This window comes from Myotis yumanensis, unplaced genomic scaffold, assembly GCF_028538775.1.
Source record: "Myotis yumanensis isolate MYYU_CA2020_CCGP unplaced genomic scaffold, mMyoYum1.0.hap1 SCAF_2, whole genome shotgun sequence".
Classification (NCBI taxonomy): domain Eukaryota; kingdom Metazoa; phylum Chordata; class Mammalia; order Chiroptera; family Vespertilionidae; genus Myotis; species Myotis yumanensis.
Window position 1 is genome coordinate 85,249,935 of NW_027223753.1, and position 18,854 is coordinate 85,268,788.

The 18,854-nt window shown below is 44.1% G+C and overlaps 1 protein-coding gene and 2 pseudogenes across 1 annotated transcript in view; 1 reads left to right on the forward strand and 2 right to left on the reverse strand.

Annotated features, from left to right (window-relative positions):
• SMIM13 (small integral membrane protein 13) overlaps nt 1-14,821 on the reverse strand; it is a 34,755-nt gene extending 19,934 nt beyond the window's left edge. Inside the window, exon 1 of the mRNA XM_070405733.1 lies at nt 14,259-14,821. Within this exon, the coding sequence (XP_070261834.1) occupies nt 14,259-14,334 (76 nt within the window). The 5' untranslated portion in view covers nt 14,335-14,821. The remainder of the gene's footprint in view (nt 1-14,258) is intronic.
• Nucleotides 2,899-3,679, reverse strand: LOC139001938 (spindlin-1 pseudogene; annotated as a pseudogene).
• Nucleotides 14,822-16,200: 1,379 nt separating the features above from the next.
• LOC139001939 (E3 ubiquitin-protein ligase RBX1 pseudogene) lies at nt 16,201-17,078 on the forward strand (annotated as a pseudogene).
• The last annotated feature ends 1,776 nt before the right edge of the window (nt 17,079-18,854 follow it).

Here is an 18,854-nt window from a genome sequence, read left to right on the forward strand (position 1 = left end):
TTACATACATGAAGCAAGAACAGCTGCCATAAAAGGAGTAATCAGAAAACAAGAAAGCTCTAAAATTAAAAATTAGATAGCTAAAATAAAAAATTAAGAGGTAGAAAATAAAACCCCAAATATCTTCCAAAAGAAAGGGAGAGGAAGAAGGTAAGGTAGAAAATAAAAACTAAAAAGATAAAGTTAAACAATTAGCCCAAGAAATCCAACATCCAACCAACGGAAGTTGCAGAAAGGATGAAGAAAACGAAGGGAGAAAATTATCAAAAATATAACAGAAAAATTTCCCAGAAATGCAGAATAAACCCTGAATCAAAGGAACCAGAAAAATGAAAAAACATACCAAAGCATATCATTAGGATGTTTCAGAATAGCAATAAGGACAAAGAAAGAGAAGGCATTACATTTCTCAAAATCAGACCTAGGAAGCTAGAAATCAATGGAGTAATATTTTAAAATTCTGGATGAAATTATTTGCAACATGAAATCTATTCAAATTATCAATCAAGTATAAAGGTAGAAAATAAAATAAATAAAGAGACATTTCCAGGCAGACATTAGCTCAAAAAATTATTTTCCATGAATTCTTTCTTAGAAAGCTACTGAAAAATGTGCTCCAACAAAACAAGAGTATAAACTGAGAAAGATGGTGACGTGAGATCTGAAAGCAGTTTCTAGCAGAGAGGGTAAATGGTAGGCAGAGAATAAAAGTTGTTGAGAAGGAAGAAGGGCTTTGGGACTGGGTGGGAGAGTTGGAGGTAGGGACAGGGGAGGAAAGGAACAATTTCTTTGAACATATGGCAAATATTACTAATGGATGTGTGTAAGATTATGGAACATAGGGGAGGGTGACAAATAATATGTATATACAAAACAGTAATACAAGGTAAATTTAAAATGCAATTATTAACCTCAAGAAAAATGGAGAATCACCGTGCTCTCTCTCTTTGCTGGAGCACACCTGGGCCTCTCCTCTCTCTTTCATCCCTCAAGGGGCGTATCTCTCTCCGTCTTTCTCCTAAGCTCCAAGCGCCTGTCTACTACCTCTGCAATCTTCTAAATAAACTTTCCCTTATAATTGGAGTTCCAGAGAGAGAGAGAGAGAGAGAGAGAGAGAGCCATATAAGAAAGGAAGTGTAGTCAAACTATACTATTTGACCAGCAGGGACAATTTACAGAGTCAAAATATAAATTTTGACTATCAAGTTAGCCAAAAATTATCATTACTAATGGGATGCAGAAAAAGAAATGGGGACTTTACCATGGTTAGTAATGTCTAAAACTGCAAAAATCAAGAAATAACTATGAATCAAGTATTCAGGAATATGGAAGTAATTAACTAGGGGAAACTGAAACTGAGAGTTGACGGGAACTGCATTTTCTCTAGTACTATTGAGACAGGCCAGTAAGCCAGGACAAGCCAAACAGGGAAAATGAAACAGATAGTTAAACAGCAGTTTACAGCCATCTAGAAAATCTACATGCCACGCAGTTTGCAGCCATCTAGCAAATCATGTCTTCCCTAAACCAAGGACACTTAAGAGTAAATGATTTGCACTTCTCCCCAACCAGAGGTAAATAGCTTAAATCACCCTACTCAGGGAGACAGAGAGCAGAAATCCAATTAGTGCCATTTGTCAACCACCGGCAAAGACAGATGAAGTTAAGAAAATAAACCACATTTTAGTACATCAGCATAAATCTGATGAATATTCTATTGAGAACCTCCCCTAAGTGCCCCGCCTTTAAAACCCTCCAAAACAAAGGTCCTAACACATGCTCTCCCTTCCAGGTGCATGCCAGCATCTTTCCCCACAGGCATGCCTTTCCTAAACTCTAAGGGACCCATGAGGCTTGCAACCAGGGCAACAATGGGCAGTGACAGTTCATCCCAGGCAAACCCCTGACTCTATCCCCAAAGCCCCCTTTTCTCTGAGTTAAAGCACCCCAGCCTAGGCTCATTTTCCCAGTCCTCCTTGTTTCATTGTCCTTGCTTTAATAAACGTCCTCTAAAACAGCAGTTGCCAACCTATCAGACCTCACAGACCACCAATGGTCCGCGGACCACTGGTTGGCGACCGCTGCTCTAAAATTCACCTGAACTCATGTGAAATTTTTCCTGCATGAACTCCAGAACCCACACACTACCTGCTGGCCCTAGGCAGGACCACTCAGGGCCAGTTCCCCTCTCCAGTAACACTACTGATTTTTTAACTTGATTTCTTTTGTTCAAACCTTTAATATATATGTAATTTCAGAGAGGAAGGGAGAGGGAGAGATAGAAACATCAATGATGAGAGAGAATCATTGGTCGGATGCCTCCTGCATGCCCACCACGGGGGAAAGAGCCCACGACCTGGGCAGGGCATGTGTCCTGTCTGGGAATCGAACTGTGACCTCCTGGTTCATAGGTCGATGCTCAACCACTGCGCCACACCAGCGGGCTCGTTCAAAACTTTTGAGAAAATGTTTTCTGAATAAAAATGTCTGACCAGCATATGAAACGTAGGTTATAAAGAAAAGAGGGAGTGGAAAAACACTAGTTAGGAAACCAAGACAAGCCAAAAATTAAGGTGGTAGTGGTGGCAGACATGGAAAAGAAAACATATCAGATTTTTTTTCATCTATTACACTTTTAATTGACAATGATACTAGCTTAACTTTTACCTGTAACTCCCCTCCAAACAGACAGACTTCTTTTAAGAGGAAGGAGTTCCTTACACAAAATGCTTTGTGTTCACATAAATCTGTACTATTCAAAACAAAACCCGTTCTGCTGGCAGAGATTGTGGGTTCGCAGGGACACTGAAGCTTTCATTAAAATAGAAAGCAGAGTCTTTATGTCTACAAATTACACATTCAATAGTTCCACAAATTCGGCAAAGTTCATGACAAAATCTAGGATGTTTTCGCCAAATCATAGACATAAATATGGAAATCATCATCAAACTTGATGAAATAGACAGATGGTTTGGCTTCAACTTGATGAATGACCATGCCAGTCCTTTTAGAGCCATCTTCTTTGGCATATTCCACTCGTTTGCCTACCAGGCTGTCCACAACTGCTCCTGGTTCCCTTTCTGCTGGAGGTGAATCATTAGAATCAGGCATAATGTGAAGGTCAACTTTTTATAATCATCTAAGAGCTGGTACATGTACAACACAGGGTCTTTCTCATAGATGATGTAAAACCATGTGTTCATTATAAGGGCACGTGCTAAGGTCATTCCCTTCCATTCGTCTTTAGAGCCATCCTCAGTCTCAAACATGTGCTCTACAGCTTTGTCAATCATTGTGTCGGCTAAGTGTACATTGCCGATTCGAGATGCTGCAACTCTATCAGGGAGGACATCCAGTGCAGAGACTCTTTCATCTTTATTAAGCTCTAGTCCATCAACACAGTCAAATCCATGGTATTTTATAAGATACAAAGAAGGGTTTACAGGTCCAGAACGGTTCCTTTCTACTGGGTGACAGGGCCACTGCCCTCCTTCCACCCATGCTGAATCCTGCAGCCTATGATGTTCTGTCGAGGCTGGGACACGGGTTTGCTCAGCCCCACACTGCTCTGGTGTTTTTTGTGGGACGTCCTTTTTTTCATCATGCTTGCAGATACACCAGCATGGCCTGCATCAGCTCTGGACTGCTGGCCAGGTGTCTTCTCAAATGGGGTCTTCATTCATCTGCATTTAAGTGAGCAGCAAAGCTGCTGAACTAGGGTGAATATTCAGTATGCTCCAATTTGAAACTGTGCATAGAATTTCAACGTTCTTGTTAATCCATCATCGATGTGCCTCTTTTACAAATTCAGCAAAAATACGTGAAATCATAAGCACTCTGTCGGCCACTGAGGCTGCTGTCCTCAGTCGGCGGTCCGCGCCATCCCACACTGTGCTCGACCTATATATATCAGATTTTTTAAAGAGATAAAATTGGACTTCCAGATGGAGTGGCTATTTGTAAGGAAGATGGATAGAAAGTAAATAAAAGGTAAAACCTAGAATTACACCCAAATCCTTGGCTGCCGGTAACATCTGAGATGGACAGGAGGGACAGGTGGTATAAATCAAGAGTTCTGTTTTAGATATATAAATGCTCCTCAACTTACAATGGGGTTATGCAAAACATACACACACACACACACACACAAAACAAAAACATAGTAAGTTGAAAATGCATTTAATTAACTTAACCTACCAAACATCATAGCCCAGCTACCTTAAATATGCTAAGGGTAATTGCCTTCCTCTTCTTACCAGTAACAGGAGACACAAATGGGCGTTTTATAGACATGATGGGATGTCAAAATACAATATCCAAAAAACACAACACAGTACACTTGTAGAGTACCAGTGGTGTTTACCCTGGTGATCAGTTTTTACCCTCATGCTCTTGTGGCTGACTGGGAGCTGCAGCTCACTGTGCTGCCCAACTTCACAAGAGTATTCAACTGCATATTGCTAGCCCAGGAAAAGATCAAAATTCAAAATCTAAAGTACAGTCTCTACTGAATGCATATGGCTTTTGCAACCATCGTAAATGAAAAAAGTCAAAAAAATCCTAAATTGAACCATCATTGTAAGTTAGGGACCACCTGTATTACATTTGAGATGCTTATTAGATCTCCAAGTGGGTATATTAAAAAAAAATAAAAAACATTTTCCTGGACAGGCAGTTCAGTTGATTAGACCATGATCCTGATATGCCAAGGCTGTGGGTTTGATCCCTGGTCAGGGCACATACTAGAAGCAACCAATGAATACATAAATAAGCAGAACAACAAATCAATTTTCTCTCTCTCTCTCTCTCTCTCTCTCTCTATCAAATCAATAAAAAAAATTTTTTTAAAGGAAAAAAGTTTGATGCACATGCCTGGGATGGAGGAGAGAAGTGGAAGCTGAAGTTATTAATTTTAGTCATTAGTTAGAGTTAGTTTATATTTAAGTCTCTAGGACTGGATAATCTATAATAATCTATAATAATAAAAGCATAATATGCAAATTGACCAAATGGCCGAACAGCAGAACGAACTTCCGGACAAAGCTAGGGCTGCGAGGGCCAAGGCAGATGGGGCTGCGAATGCTTACTCTTGCACAAATTTCATGCATAGGGCCTCTAGTATATTATATAGATATGAACGAAAGGAAAGAAGTTGAAAGCAGAAATATGTTTGCATTACAACATAGTATATTATAGAAATACTAGAGGCCCAGTGCACAAAATTCGTGCACAGGGGGTGGGTCCCACAGCCCGACCTGCACCCTCTCCAGTCTGGGAGCCCACAGGGGAACCCTCTCCAATCCGGGAGCCCTGATGGCTTAGGCCCACTCCCTGTGGTTCCCTGCTCTCTTCGGGGCCTGGCCGCTCCACACCCACTGCTCAGAGGCTCTCCATGGCCCAGAGGCTCTCCACAACCAGAATGGGTTGCTTGCCTCGTCGCCATAGCAACAAAGCAAGCATTCCGCCAGGCCGCTCATGCTGCCTGCTCTCAGCGGCCGCCCCCCGCCCCCCAGGACTCGGGGACTCCGAAGGGGCTGAGGGGACTGGGCACTGCCATCTTTGTGATGGAGTGACTGTTAATTTGCATATTACCCTTTTATTAGGTAGGCTAATACAAAATAGCATGCATCTCAAGGAGAAAGGGCAATAAATTCTTATTTCATAGAGAGATGATAGGTAGAAAGATGTATATAAATTGATGGATATATATATAATTTACATACTTATGAATGTACTAGGAATAACATAAAATGTATTTCCTACCATAAATTGTGATTAAAAAAAAAACACTTAAAAAATTCCATGGGATGAGAAGCCAGAAAAAGACAAATAATTAGCCACAAAGGTAGAAAGACCACCATGAAAGTATATGTACAAAAGCCACGAGAAATATTTCATGGAAAGAATGCTCACTTGTATAAAAGGCTGAGTACAATTGGGACTAATAAGTGACCACAGAGTTGGCAATATGGAAGCCATTTGTCACTGACCTTGACAAAAGCAGCTTCAGTAAATGGTGGGAGTGCAAAACATTTTAGACTGAATGAGAGACTGACAAAGTAGACACAATCAATATAGACAATAGAAGGAAAACCTCCCCAGGAATTTGAAATTTGAAAATCAGTTCACTGGGTAAAAGAGCCCAATCAGAGTTCTAAAATAAACTTGCTATGATTTCCATGGGGCAGACCTGTATCATAGATGTCTAACCCCCAAAGTCAACTGTAGTTCTGTATTTGGAGATAGAGCCTTTAAAGAGTTAATTAAGGTGAAATAAATTAATAAGGATGGGACCCTAATCCAATATAACTGTTGTCCTTATTTGAAAAGATTAGGACACAGACACAGAGAAAAGACCATGTGAAGACACAGGGAGGACGCAGCCATCTATAAGCCAAGGAGAGAGGCCTCACAAGAAACTAACCCTACTGACACCTTGATCTCAGATTTCTGGCCTCCAGAACTGTGAGAAAATAAATTTCTGTTGTTTAATGTCTGTGGTATTTTGTTATGGCAGCCCTAGCAAAGTAATACAAGGCCCTAGTTTCTCCCTCAAGTCTGGGTGGATCCTCCCCTCCTCTTCACAAGCCCCAGGCCCACCCTAGTCAAAACATGAAGCTACCCCATTGCGGTAGGCAGTTAGATAAACATGAGCAGAGCAAGGATGATGGGCCAGGTACAGAAGGTCACCGGGATGGAAAGCCCTGATTGCCTAGCAACAGACAATTGGAGGGTGGGCTCTCCCCGACCCTGACCCCCCAGAGTGACCTTTCCTCCCCTAGCATATCGCTGGTCATGCAGTTTGGACCCCCTGACCTTTCCACCCTAGAGATAACATCTAGGCCTCAGTTGTATTTTAGCTTGAGGCCCAGATAAGCAACAAAACCAGCCACAGTTATACTCAGGACCAGCTGCATTGAATAATGACCCCCTCCCCTGATGCCAGCCAATTAATCAGTGGAGACCACAACCCTAAAAGGACAACCTGGAAAACTGCTGAGATATTCTCCCGGAGCCTCACCTAAAATTTCCACCCTTAAAACCCTTAGGAGGGAGGACCTAGCTTGCTCTCCCTCCTAGGAGCCAGCTGGGCCTTTCCTGCCCCCTCCTTTACCTCCCCCCACAAGCTACCATTGACACACAAGCTACCATTAGCTTCCTCACTCCCAAGCTCCAAGGGTCCTTCCTTTACCTCTATAACAACCTCTGTGATTTTATAAATAAATGTTCTGTTACAGTTTGAGTCTTGGCTCTGAATTATTTCCTACCCAGAACTCAAGTACTGAGATTGCTGAACCCAGGTCCACTCTGACCCCATGGGTCTAACATCCAGTGTCATTTCTGCCACCTACACCACCATCATTAGTTCTTCCAACAGAAAGTCTTGGATTACTTCTCCAAAGTCAAATAGCTACTGAGAGCTGAGAGTGTTACTAGAAAGAGGACCTGGCCCTGAGTGGGTCTGCCTAGGGCCAGCTGGTAGTGTGTGGGTTCTGGACTTTGTGCAGGAAAAATTTCACAACACAAGTCCAGGTGAATTTTAGAGAATGTTTACTAAAACTGGGGACAATGAAACAAGGAAGGGCTGAGGAAATGAGACTACTTTGGCTCACTTAAGAAGTCAGAGAAAAGGCGAATCTTGGGACAGAGTCAGAGGGTTTGCCCAGGATGAACTGCCACTGCCCACTGCTGCCCTGGTTGCAAGTCTCATGAGTTCCCTTAGAGTTTAGGAGGTGCATGCCTGTGTAGCAAGAGGAAGGGGAGGGGAGGCATAAGGCTAGGGATTCTCATGGAGGGAGAGAACACACTGGACCTTCATTTTGAGGGGTTTTAAAAAGGTTGGATGTTTTGGGCCACAGGAGACTGCGGACTGTGACCCAGAGCAACCTGCGCCCACTCCATACTGGGGAGGAGCAACCTGGAACAACCCAGCTCACGCTTCACTCCACCCACAGGAAAGCAAGGACTGTGTGACCCAGAGCAACCCATGCACGATCCACCCTGAGCCCAAGGACTTGCTGCTGGGGCTACCCGGAGCAACCAAGCACACGCCCCACTCTGGGCCACAGGAGAGCGCTGCTAGGGCAGTCCAGAGCAATACAGTGTGCCCAGCCAGGGGCAACAGGACTGTGATGAAAGCGTACTGCCAGAGGGACTTAGGGCACCACCCTGCCACAAGTGCTGGGACCACACAGAGAATTGCATGCCAGAGGCCTCTGGGTCCTCACAGAAAGTCGCACACGAGAGGAACTGTGCAAGTGCTCCCACCCCCCCAAGCATCTGAAGAAGACAACTGAGAGACCAGATCCATGGGAGAAGGGGATACAACTCAGAGCAGAGACAATAAAGCCTCTGGGCTAACAATATCCGGACCATTGGCCAGATAGGGTCTTCAACCTCTCAAACCTCAAACAGGGTGCCCAGGGCCAGAAAGAGACAGCAAAAATGGGGAGACAAAGAAACAACCCCCAAGGAAAGAAAAGGAGAAATCACCAGAAAGGGAACTAAATGAAATGGAAGCAAGCAATATGTCAGAGAAAGTATTCACAGTAAGGGTCATAAAGTTCCTTAACTGGCTAGATGAGAAAATCAATCACATATGTAAGAATCAAGAGGAAATGAAGAATGATATAGTGGCAAAAAACACAATGGAAGGTTTCAAAAGTAGACTAAAAGAAGCAGAGGACCAAATCAGCGAGTTAGAAGGCAGGGCAGAAAAACAATCTGAACAGCAATTGGGGGAAAAAGTTTAAAAGCAGGAGGAAAGTTTTAGAGAGATTTGGGACAACATGAATCGAAGCAACATCCGCACAATAGGTGCACCAGAAGGTAAAAAAGAGGAGCAAGGAATAGAAAACCTATTTGAAGAAATAATGACAGAAAATTTACCTTACTTGGGGAAGAAAAGTCACACAAGCACAGAGAGCCCCAAACAAGATGAACCCCAAAGGACCCAGACCAAGACACAATATTACAATGGCAAACGTTAATGACTAAGAAAGAATCTTAAAGGCTGAAAGAGAGAGACAGAAAGTTACCTACAAGGAATCTCCCATTAGACTATCAAATAATTTCTCAACAGAAACACATGAGGCCAGAAGGGAATGGAATGAAGTATACAACGTGATACAAAACAAGGGACTGAATCCAAGAATACTCTATCCAGCAAGGCTATGAATCAAAATTGAAGATGAAATTAGGAGCTTCGCAGACAAAAAAAGGCTAAGAAAGTTTATTACCACCAACCCAGCAATGCAAGAAATGCTAAAGAGACTGTTGTGAAAAAGAATAGAAAGGGAAGAAGGAACATAGGCGTGAAGTATAAAAATGGCAACAAACAAGTACCTATCAATAATAACCTTAAATGTAAATGGCTTAAATACTCCAATCAAAAGACAAAGGATGGCTGAATGGATAAGACAAAAAGAGATCATTCCTCAACACAATAAAAGCCTTATATGACAAACCTATAACCAACATCATCCTCAACAGGAAAATACTAAAACCATTTCCCCTAAGAACAGGAACAAAACAGGGATGCCCACTTTCACCACTCCTGTTTGACATAGTACTGAAAGTGCTAGCCATAGCAATCAGATAAGAAGAAGAAACAAAAGGTATCCAAATTGTAAAAGAAGAAGTAAAACTGTCATTATTCACAGATGACATGATATTGTACATAAAAAAAACCCTAAAGACGCCATCAAAAAACTACTAAATTAAATAAATGAATTTGGCAACATAGGAGGATACAAAATTAACACCCAGAAATCTACAGTATTTTTATATAGAGGCCCAGTGCACAAATTCGTGCATGGATGGGGTCCAGCCAGCCTGGCCCTGATCGGGGTGGATCAGGACCGGGCTTGTAGGGAGGAGGAGATGGTAGGAGGTTGGCCAGCCAGCCCGCCCCAATCAGGACCCAATTAGGGCTCAGCCGGGTGCGGGGGGGGGGGGGGGGGGGGGGGAGGAGTGAGGGGGGAGAGGCCGCCGGTGATTGGCCAGCAGGCCCCACCCCTGAATGGGGTGTGGGGCTGATTAGGGGCGGGGCCGGCTGTGGGCTGGCCGGCCCCGCCCCTAATCTGGGTGGGGGGCCAATCTGGGATGGGGCTGGGCAGGGGGGAAGGGGTTGCAGGAGGTTGGCCAGCCGGTCCCGCCCCCTATTGGGGTAGGGGGGACAATCATGGGCGGGGCCAGCTGGAGAGAGGGGCCACAGGAGGTTGGCCACCAGCCCCACCCACCATTGGCAGGCTGGCTGGCCACAATGGGCGTCATAGTGACTGGTCATTCTGGTCATTACAGTGCTCCAGTTGCTGGCTTTTTATATATATAAATAATGAACTCTCAGAAAGAGAAACTAAAAAAATAACCCCACATACCATTGCAACAAAAAAATTAAGATACCTAGGAATAAACTTAACTAAGGAGGTAAAATACCTGTACTCTAAAAACTACAGGACACTGAAAAAAGAGATAGAGGAAGATATGAACAAGTTAAAGAATACCAGTATACTGTGTTCATGGATTGGTAGAATCAACATCATTAAAATGTCCAAATTACCCAAAGCAATCTACAGATTCAATGCAATCCCCATTAAAATACCATTGGCATATTTCACAGACCTAGAACAAACTCTCCTAAAATTCATGTGGAATAAAAAAATATAGCTGCAATAATCCTGAGAAAGAAGAACAAAGTTGGAGGGATCACAATACCAGATATCAAGCTATGTTACAAAGCCACGCTTCTCAAAACTGCCTGGCACTGGCACAAGAACAGACACACAGACCAAAGGAACAAAACAGAGAACCCAGAAATCGACCCAAGCCATTATGCTCAATTAATATTTGACAAAGGAGGCAAGAGCATACAAGGGAGTCAAGACAGTCTCTTCAATAAATGGTGTTGGGAAAAATGGACAGATACATGCAAAAAAATGAAACTACACCACCAACTTACACCATACACAAAAATAAACTCAAAATGGATAAAGGACTTAAATGTACGACAGGAAACCATTAAAGTCTTAGAAGAACCAATAGGCAGCAAAATATCAGACATTTGTCATAGCAATATCTTTACCACTACAGCTCCAAGGACAATGGAAACTAAGGAGGAAATAAACAAATGGGACTACATCAAAATAAAAAACTTCTGCACAGTAAAAGAAACCATCAACAAAACAAGAGAGCCCACTGCATGGGAAAACATATTTGCCAATGTTATATCTGATAAGAGTTTAATCTCCAAAATTCATAGGGAACTCATACAACTTAACAAAAGGAAGATAAACAATCCAATCAAAAATGGGCAAAGGACCTAAACAGACACTTTTCGAAAGAGGACATACATAAGGCCAAGGGACATATGAAAACGTGCTCAAAGTCACTAATCATCCGAGAGATGCAAATCAAAACAATAATGCGATACCATCTCACATCTGTCAGAATGGCTATCATCAACAAATCAACAAATGACAAGTGCTGGCAAGAATGTGGAGAAAAAGGAACCCTTGTGCACTGCTGTTGGGAATGCAGACTGGTACAGCCACTGTGGAAAACAGTATAAAGTTTCCTCAAAAAATTAAAATGGGACTCTCATTTGACCCAATAATCCCACTTCTAGGAATACCGTACATCCCAAAAAATCAGAAAGACCAATCAGAAAGAATATTTGCACCCTTATGTTCATAGCAGCACAATTTACAATAGCTAAGATTTGGAAACAGCCTAAGTGCCCATTAGCAGATGAGTGGATTAAAAAACCATGGTACATCTACAAAATAGAATACTATGCTGCTGTAAAAAAGGACCTCTTACCATTTGCAACAGCATGGATGGACTTGGAGAGCATTATGCTAAGTGAAATAATCCAGTTGGAGAAAGATAAATATCACGTGATCTCACTCATTTGTAGAATATAATGAACAATATAAACTGATGAACAAAAATAAATAGATCCAGAGACATAGAAGCATCGAACAGACCTTTGAACTTCAGAGGGGAGGTGGGGGGTAGCGGGGGAGGAGGTGTAAGAGATCAACCAAGGGATTTGTATGCATGCATAAAGCATAACCCATGGACACAGAGAGCAGGGGGGTGAGGGCATGTGCTGGGAGGTGGGAATAGCCAGGGAGAGGTCAATGGAGGGAAAGGAGACATGTAATATTTTAAACAATAAATAATTTTTTAAATAAAATAAAAAAGAATTTAAATTTAAAAAAAAGAAAATGCTAGGTGTTTAGGGACGGTCTTAGGGGAGGGTCTCAACTGCATCTGTCCTTGGGTGTGGTTGGCAAATGGCACTAATTGGATTTCCGCTATCTGTCTCCCTGGGTAGGGTGTTTTAAGCTATTTACCCTCTGTTTGGGGAGAAGTGTAAACCATTTACTCCTAAGTGTCCTTGGTTTAGGGAAGACATGATTTGCTAGATGTCTACAAACTGCTTGGCATCAAGATTTTTTAACTATTTGTCTCAGTTTCCCTATTTCACTTGTCCTGGGCTTACTAGTCCATCTCAAGAGAAAGACTGATATTTGTAGCAATTAGGAATTTTAATGTCCCAAAGGCAAGTTTGGCAAATATTCTATCAAAGGTGTTGCCACATATCACACAGTCTACATGTTTCACTGCCATCTCCAGGTAGCCTGCATCTTCAAATTAGAAAAGAAAGTATATGCTTTCTTCCTTCTTCATATCCAAACAAATAACAAAGGTCTGATTTTCCTTACTTCAAGTATCCTAAACACCTACAATTAGCCCAAAATCTTGACTTCAAAAGCAGAAAATTGAGAAAGTCTTTTCAATTGTTTTATCATCAGAAAAGAAAATTAAAAATATATACATACAAGTTTGTAAATACAAATACATATATATGCATATGCACAAACACACCCATATCTGTGGGAAGCCGCCTCTTGTCTTCTCTAGCAGAGAGGTGTGGACAAGGAGCCCGGAAGGCTGGTGACCCTTGAAGCCCTGGCAAAGGTTAGGGCTGTGCACCCACTGTTCAGTCGAGACAATGGTAGCTGAAGCAACTTCCCCACCAGATAGTCATGTAAATCCTTACTGATAAGATAGTCTGCCTGTTACTGGAACTTGCCTGCTTAGGGGCTATAGGTGTATCCCAAACTCAATAAAAGGGATAGCAAGGCCTGAGCACAAGTGGAGTCCATCCTCTTGGGATGTGCTCTCGCCTGGCCCCCCAATTTCCAAATTATCTCTTGTCTAGTCTCTTCCATTTGTGTTCGGCCCCTCTTCCAGATCCTGAACCCTGAACCACGCGGGACGTGGAGGAACATACAAACACACTTTACACACATATCCTCTCCAAACCCAACTCAGTTAGTACATTTTTCATGTAATGAATACACCCTATAGTATTTATTTTGAATTCTGACCAGTTATTGCATTAATCTGAACCCATACGTCAATGCAATTATGAGAAAATAAACTCAATGACATTGAAATACTTCCCAAATTTTCACAGTTGTTGAGCCACTCTGCTAAGAGATTTGTGGTTATCAGTTACTGTGTATAAAAAACTCAAAAAGATCTAAAACTGAGCTAATAGCACCTTGAGAAGAAAGTTTATGTCCTGTCCTTCCAAGAAGGAAAAAACTCACAGCAAACAAAACAGCACCATTATCACAGAACTAAGAGCGGGTTACCCAACCCTGGAAGTTTAACGCAGCCAGCGTTTTCAAGTTCTGCCTCGTCTCAACATTTCTGTTTGGAATTTAGTTGAAGCCTGAAACTCCAAGTAAACAAACAATTTCCCATGGGCTTCAAAGCCAACTCTGATCCTATTCCTGAGTTGAATGAAGGGAGCGAAACCTGTCTTTACCTTTAGGGTCAGAATCGGTAAAGAAAGAAAAAGGAGTAGCCAATCACTTCACCTTCGAATACAGGCCAAGGTTAAAATCTGGGCAGAGTGTGGTAAGAATGGCAATCAAGAGCAGAAGCTGCCGGTGAAGCAATATCTGGTGTAACCCCGAGTGAAGATGCCCAGACCTGGATCCCGTTCTCTCTCCCTCTCCGGGATGCCAGCGGTGGTCACAGGTCAGGGGCACATCTCCGCTGAGCTCACCCCTGAGAGGTAACTGGACAACAGATGATTTTCAGACACTTGTCCATTCACGCCTTAATTTTTTTTTTTTTAATTTTTTAACCAGACAGAACAAGCCAGTCAGCAACACGAGGAGAGCTGGCGCGTGCACCGCAGCGTGCAACTGCCCCACGGCGGATGCCCCACTCACCGCACACCATCAGCAGCAGGACGATCAGCAGCGTGGCCACGAACACCAGCAGGGTCAGCCCCACGTTGTGCCACATCTTGCGGGTAGAGGGGCGTCCGGCTCAGAGCGGCGGGGCGGTGGGCGCGCGCGGCCGGCGGGCGGGTCCGGGGCTTCAGCGGCGGGCTCCGGGCGCAGCGCGGCGGCGGGGCGGCATGGGAGGCGGGCGCCCCCAGGGGGCGGGGCGGGGCGGCGCGGGGCAGACACCGCGGCCGGCGGGCCAACCCGGCCGACCCTTCTTCACGCCCCGGCGGGCGGAGCGCGGGCAGAGGCGGGTCGCGGAATGCCTCGTCTACCCCCTCATCGCTCCCGGGAGCCTGGGACGCGGTGCCGGGAGACCCCGGCGGCGACCGGATGCGCTTCCATGGCGGACCCCACGCGCCCGTGGAAGGAGAGGACAGGCACAGGGACGCGCGGCGATCACACGGCCCACGTCGCCGCCCTCCCGAGGGTTTCCTCGGCCCTAACGAACGGCCGATAACGTCTCCTGGCAGCCGCTAACAGCTGCTTCTCAGCCCCAGACCCCCTCCCCCTGCGGCAGCTCAACCCCCGTAGTCCCCACCCCTGGCCTCCTCCGTGGCGCAGGGGCGGCTGGGAATTGGAGTCCAGCGCCCCGTGGAGGCTTGAGAAAGCTGTCCCACATGGACTACAACTCCCAGAATGCACCACCGACTCAGCAGCGTTGCTTCTCCCTCCCTGTCTCCCCCTCTCTGCCTTTGGTTTTTCTCAAGCCACAACCTCTGTCTTCAGACTGCGGGTTTTGTATTCCCATTACCCGTGCAGTTGTCTGTGCCAAAGCGCCGGAGTTCGACCATTACTCCACATACAAAGCCGTTTTGTTTAAAACCATGATTGACGAAGCACGAAGAGGAAAGAAAGAGGTGGCAGCTGCCTGAAAAACTGGTTGCCTGTGAACCTAGCTTTATAGCTGGGGGCGCTGGTTGTATACTTGGGACTTTTGAGCAAGTCCTCACATCCCTGCCGAAGACACCGGCCTGAGGCACGGAATCTTCCTTTTCTCCCTGTAACAGATGTTGTATGTTTTCAAAGATAATGTATTTTAGAAATGGTCCGCGGGGGACTTAAGGACATCTGCTTTGCCCTTAATTCACCTCAGTTGTCAGTTTAATCCATGCTGCTCCCTTGAGACCAAGCGACAGATGACCCACAACTGAAGATTTTGCCGCACTGACTTGAACAAACCACCGTGAAACAGGACACTTTCATAAGCTCAAGTTTTCTCTCTGCACCTTGCTGGAAGCCGGTCCATCCTTGCTGCTTGACACAGTCGCTGCAGCAAAGAAACATCTGCACAGCATATGTGTCAAGGGACCTGGCATATATAGCATATTGTTCTTAATATGTTTGCTCTCCTTAGCGCCATGTGTTTTAACCAAGGTCACCTCTCTGAGAAAGGTTGTTTCCCCAGGTGGGGATTTTCCCCTGAGGTTAGGGAGGGGATACAACCCCTTAACTAAATGCCAGGCGGGTAGTTAATCACTTTAACGACGAACAATCATGCTTAAGCTACATAATCTTTACTCCCTGGAAGGGAGATAAGAAACGCCCTAACCTTTGCAATAGAAATTGACAGGATTAAAATTGACTGGTATAAATACAGATGTAACAAGACAATAAACATCAGATCCTGATCAGATCCTAACCAGAGCTTGGCTGGAGTTCCTAACCAGAACTTTGGCTGGAGATCCTGGCTAGAGGCCCTGACTAGGCTGCTGATCAACTGAAGGCTGTCTTCGTGTCATTCCTTCTTTGCCGACTCCGTCCACACCTTTGGGGACCCCTGGACCTGCTGGGGTTGGACCCCAACATCTGGCGCCCGAATAGGGGATTCCTGGACCTGCTGGGGTTGGGCCCCAACATCTGGCACCCAAACAGGAACCTGAGACCGAGTGTTTCCAGAATGGCGGCAGCGAAGGATGTGGATACCCAGAGCGGCACCAACAGCGGCAAGGGCAAGAAGCGCTTTGAAGTGAAAAGCTGGAAAGCAGTAGCCCTCTGGTCCTGGGACATTGAGGTTGATAACTGTGCCATCTGCAGGAACCACGCTATGGATCTTTGCATAGAATGTCAGGCGAACCAGGCATCTGCCCCTTCTCAAGAGTGCACCGTTGCATGGGGAGTCTGTAATCATGCTTTTCACTTCCACTGCATTTCTCGCTGGCTCAAAACACGGCAAGTGTGTCCGCTGGACAGCAGAGAGTGGGAATTCCAAAAGTACGGGCACTAGAAAAAGAATATTCTCCATCAAGCTCAACTGTTTTGTTATTCATTTAATTACTTGCCCTCCTGTGACTTCATTGTAAGTTAGATAGAACGGGGTCTTTTCTGCTTTGTCTTTTCAGTTTGCTATTCCTGCAGTCCTATTGTGATCCGTGTCAAATAAAATCCAGTTCGGTTCTAAAAATAATAAAAAAAATAAATAAAATAAAAAAAGACAATCAAACCAACAACTTGAGGACAGCTGAAATCTCTTGACTGAAGAGGCCGGCCACCTCCTAGGAAACGGGGCTCCTTGTGCACTTCATCCACTGTGTTTATAGCTATGCGTATTGTCATTGCTTGCCAGTCTTCTTCCGAGTCTTAAACAGCCCAATCTGAGAGGTGGCCACTGATTTGCATGCACTATCATTTAAAAAATAAAAAGGGGCATAAATACAGATGTAACAAGACAATAAACATCAGATCCTGATCAGATCCTAACCAGAGCTTGGCTGGAGTTCCTAACCAGAACTTTGGCTGGAGATCCTGGCTAGAGGTCCTGACTAGGCTGCTGATCAACTGAAGGCTGTCTTCGTGTCATTCCTTCTTCGCCAACTCCGTCCACACCTTTGGGGACCCCTGGACCTGCTGGGGTTGGACTCCAGCAGCACCTGAAATTAAAAGTCTTCAATTCCGCCAGGTTACATTCATTCATTAAGGAGGTGCCCCCAAAAGAGGAGAGAATAAACGTATAGTCCACTTTTAGAAAGAACCAGATAAAGCCTTCATGTTTTCCTCTGACTCTCTTGCTCCCTGAAATACCTTTTTATTCTACAAATTCCTTTACCCTCTCCTCTCTCAAAAAAAAAACAAACACAGAATCTATGCAGCAATCCCCGGATTTATTAAATATATCCTCACCATGTCAGGATATATTTGAAAATAATTGTGTATTCCCTACACAACAGTATTATGAACAAATCCATGCTATACTGGTATATGAAAATATTAAGGGATAACGACTCTGCCGAAGATTTAATACAATTTTCTATGAGGAGAGAATGAGCCCAGTGCAACTAAGATGTATTTTTTTAATCAATTGATGCTTTTTTAATAGATGGTTCAATTCTATTGCAAAAATAAAACACATTTTATTAAAACCTAGTTGAAGAGTTGAAAAAAACAGAACTGGAAGAATTTATTTTAAAGGCTTTTCTCTCTATTCTTCACATATGCCAAGCACTGTTGTAAGTGCTAGGGGTACAGCAGTCAGTAAGACAAGCAAAGGTGTTTATGCTCAAGATTATTATTATAGTTGGAAGATACAGACAATAAGTGTAAATAAGGAAATCTCAGGAACTGCTAATTCCTATATTGAAAACAAGAAAGACAAGGTGATAAAGATAGGGGTGTTATTTTAGACTAGAGGCACAGTGCACAAAATTCGTGCACTTAGAGGGGGAGGTCCCTCAGCCCAGCCTGCGCCCTCTTGCAGTCTGGGAGCCCTCAGACATCCTTAGCGCTGCCGTGGAGGTGTGAGAGGCTTCCGCCAGCACCGCTGCTCTTGCCAGCCGTGAGTCCAGCTTCTGGCTGAGCAGCGCTCCCCCTGTGGGAGCCCACTGACCATCAGGGGGCAGCTCCTGCACTGAGCATCTGCCCCCTGGTGGTCAGTGCATATCATAGCAATGGGTTGTTCCACCATTTGGTCAATTTGCATATTAGCTTTTTATTATATAGGAGATATATATATATATATATATATATATATATATATATATATTAAACTGGTCCCCATCGCCCTGCGCTTGCCTCATACTGTCCGCAACATCCAGAACCTGAGGGACCACCGATACACAAATACACACACACACTCAGAATGCACACACTCACACCCACACACACACACCCAGACACACTTTAAATATATTTTTTATTGTTGATAGTGTCCTCCAGGTTTTGATAAACAGTCAGACTTGAGAAACACTAGTACCAACTATATTTAAAAATTAGCCCTAACCGGTTTGGCTCAGTGGATAGAGTGTCGGCCTGCGGACTCAAGGGTCCCAGGTTCGATTCCGGTCAAGGGCATGTACCTTGGTTGCAGGCACATCCCCAGTGGGGAGTGTGCAGGAGGCAGCTGATCAATGTTTCTCTCTCATCGATGTTTGTAACTCTCTATCCCTCTCCCTTCCTCTCTGTAAAAAAAATCAATAAAATGTATTTTTAAAAAAATAAAATAAAATAAAAGTTAATTAGGTATCCACCTTTGATATTCCTTGGGTTGTTTTATATTATGTAGTAATTTATATATACATATATATTATTTAGCATTTCACCTAT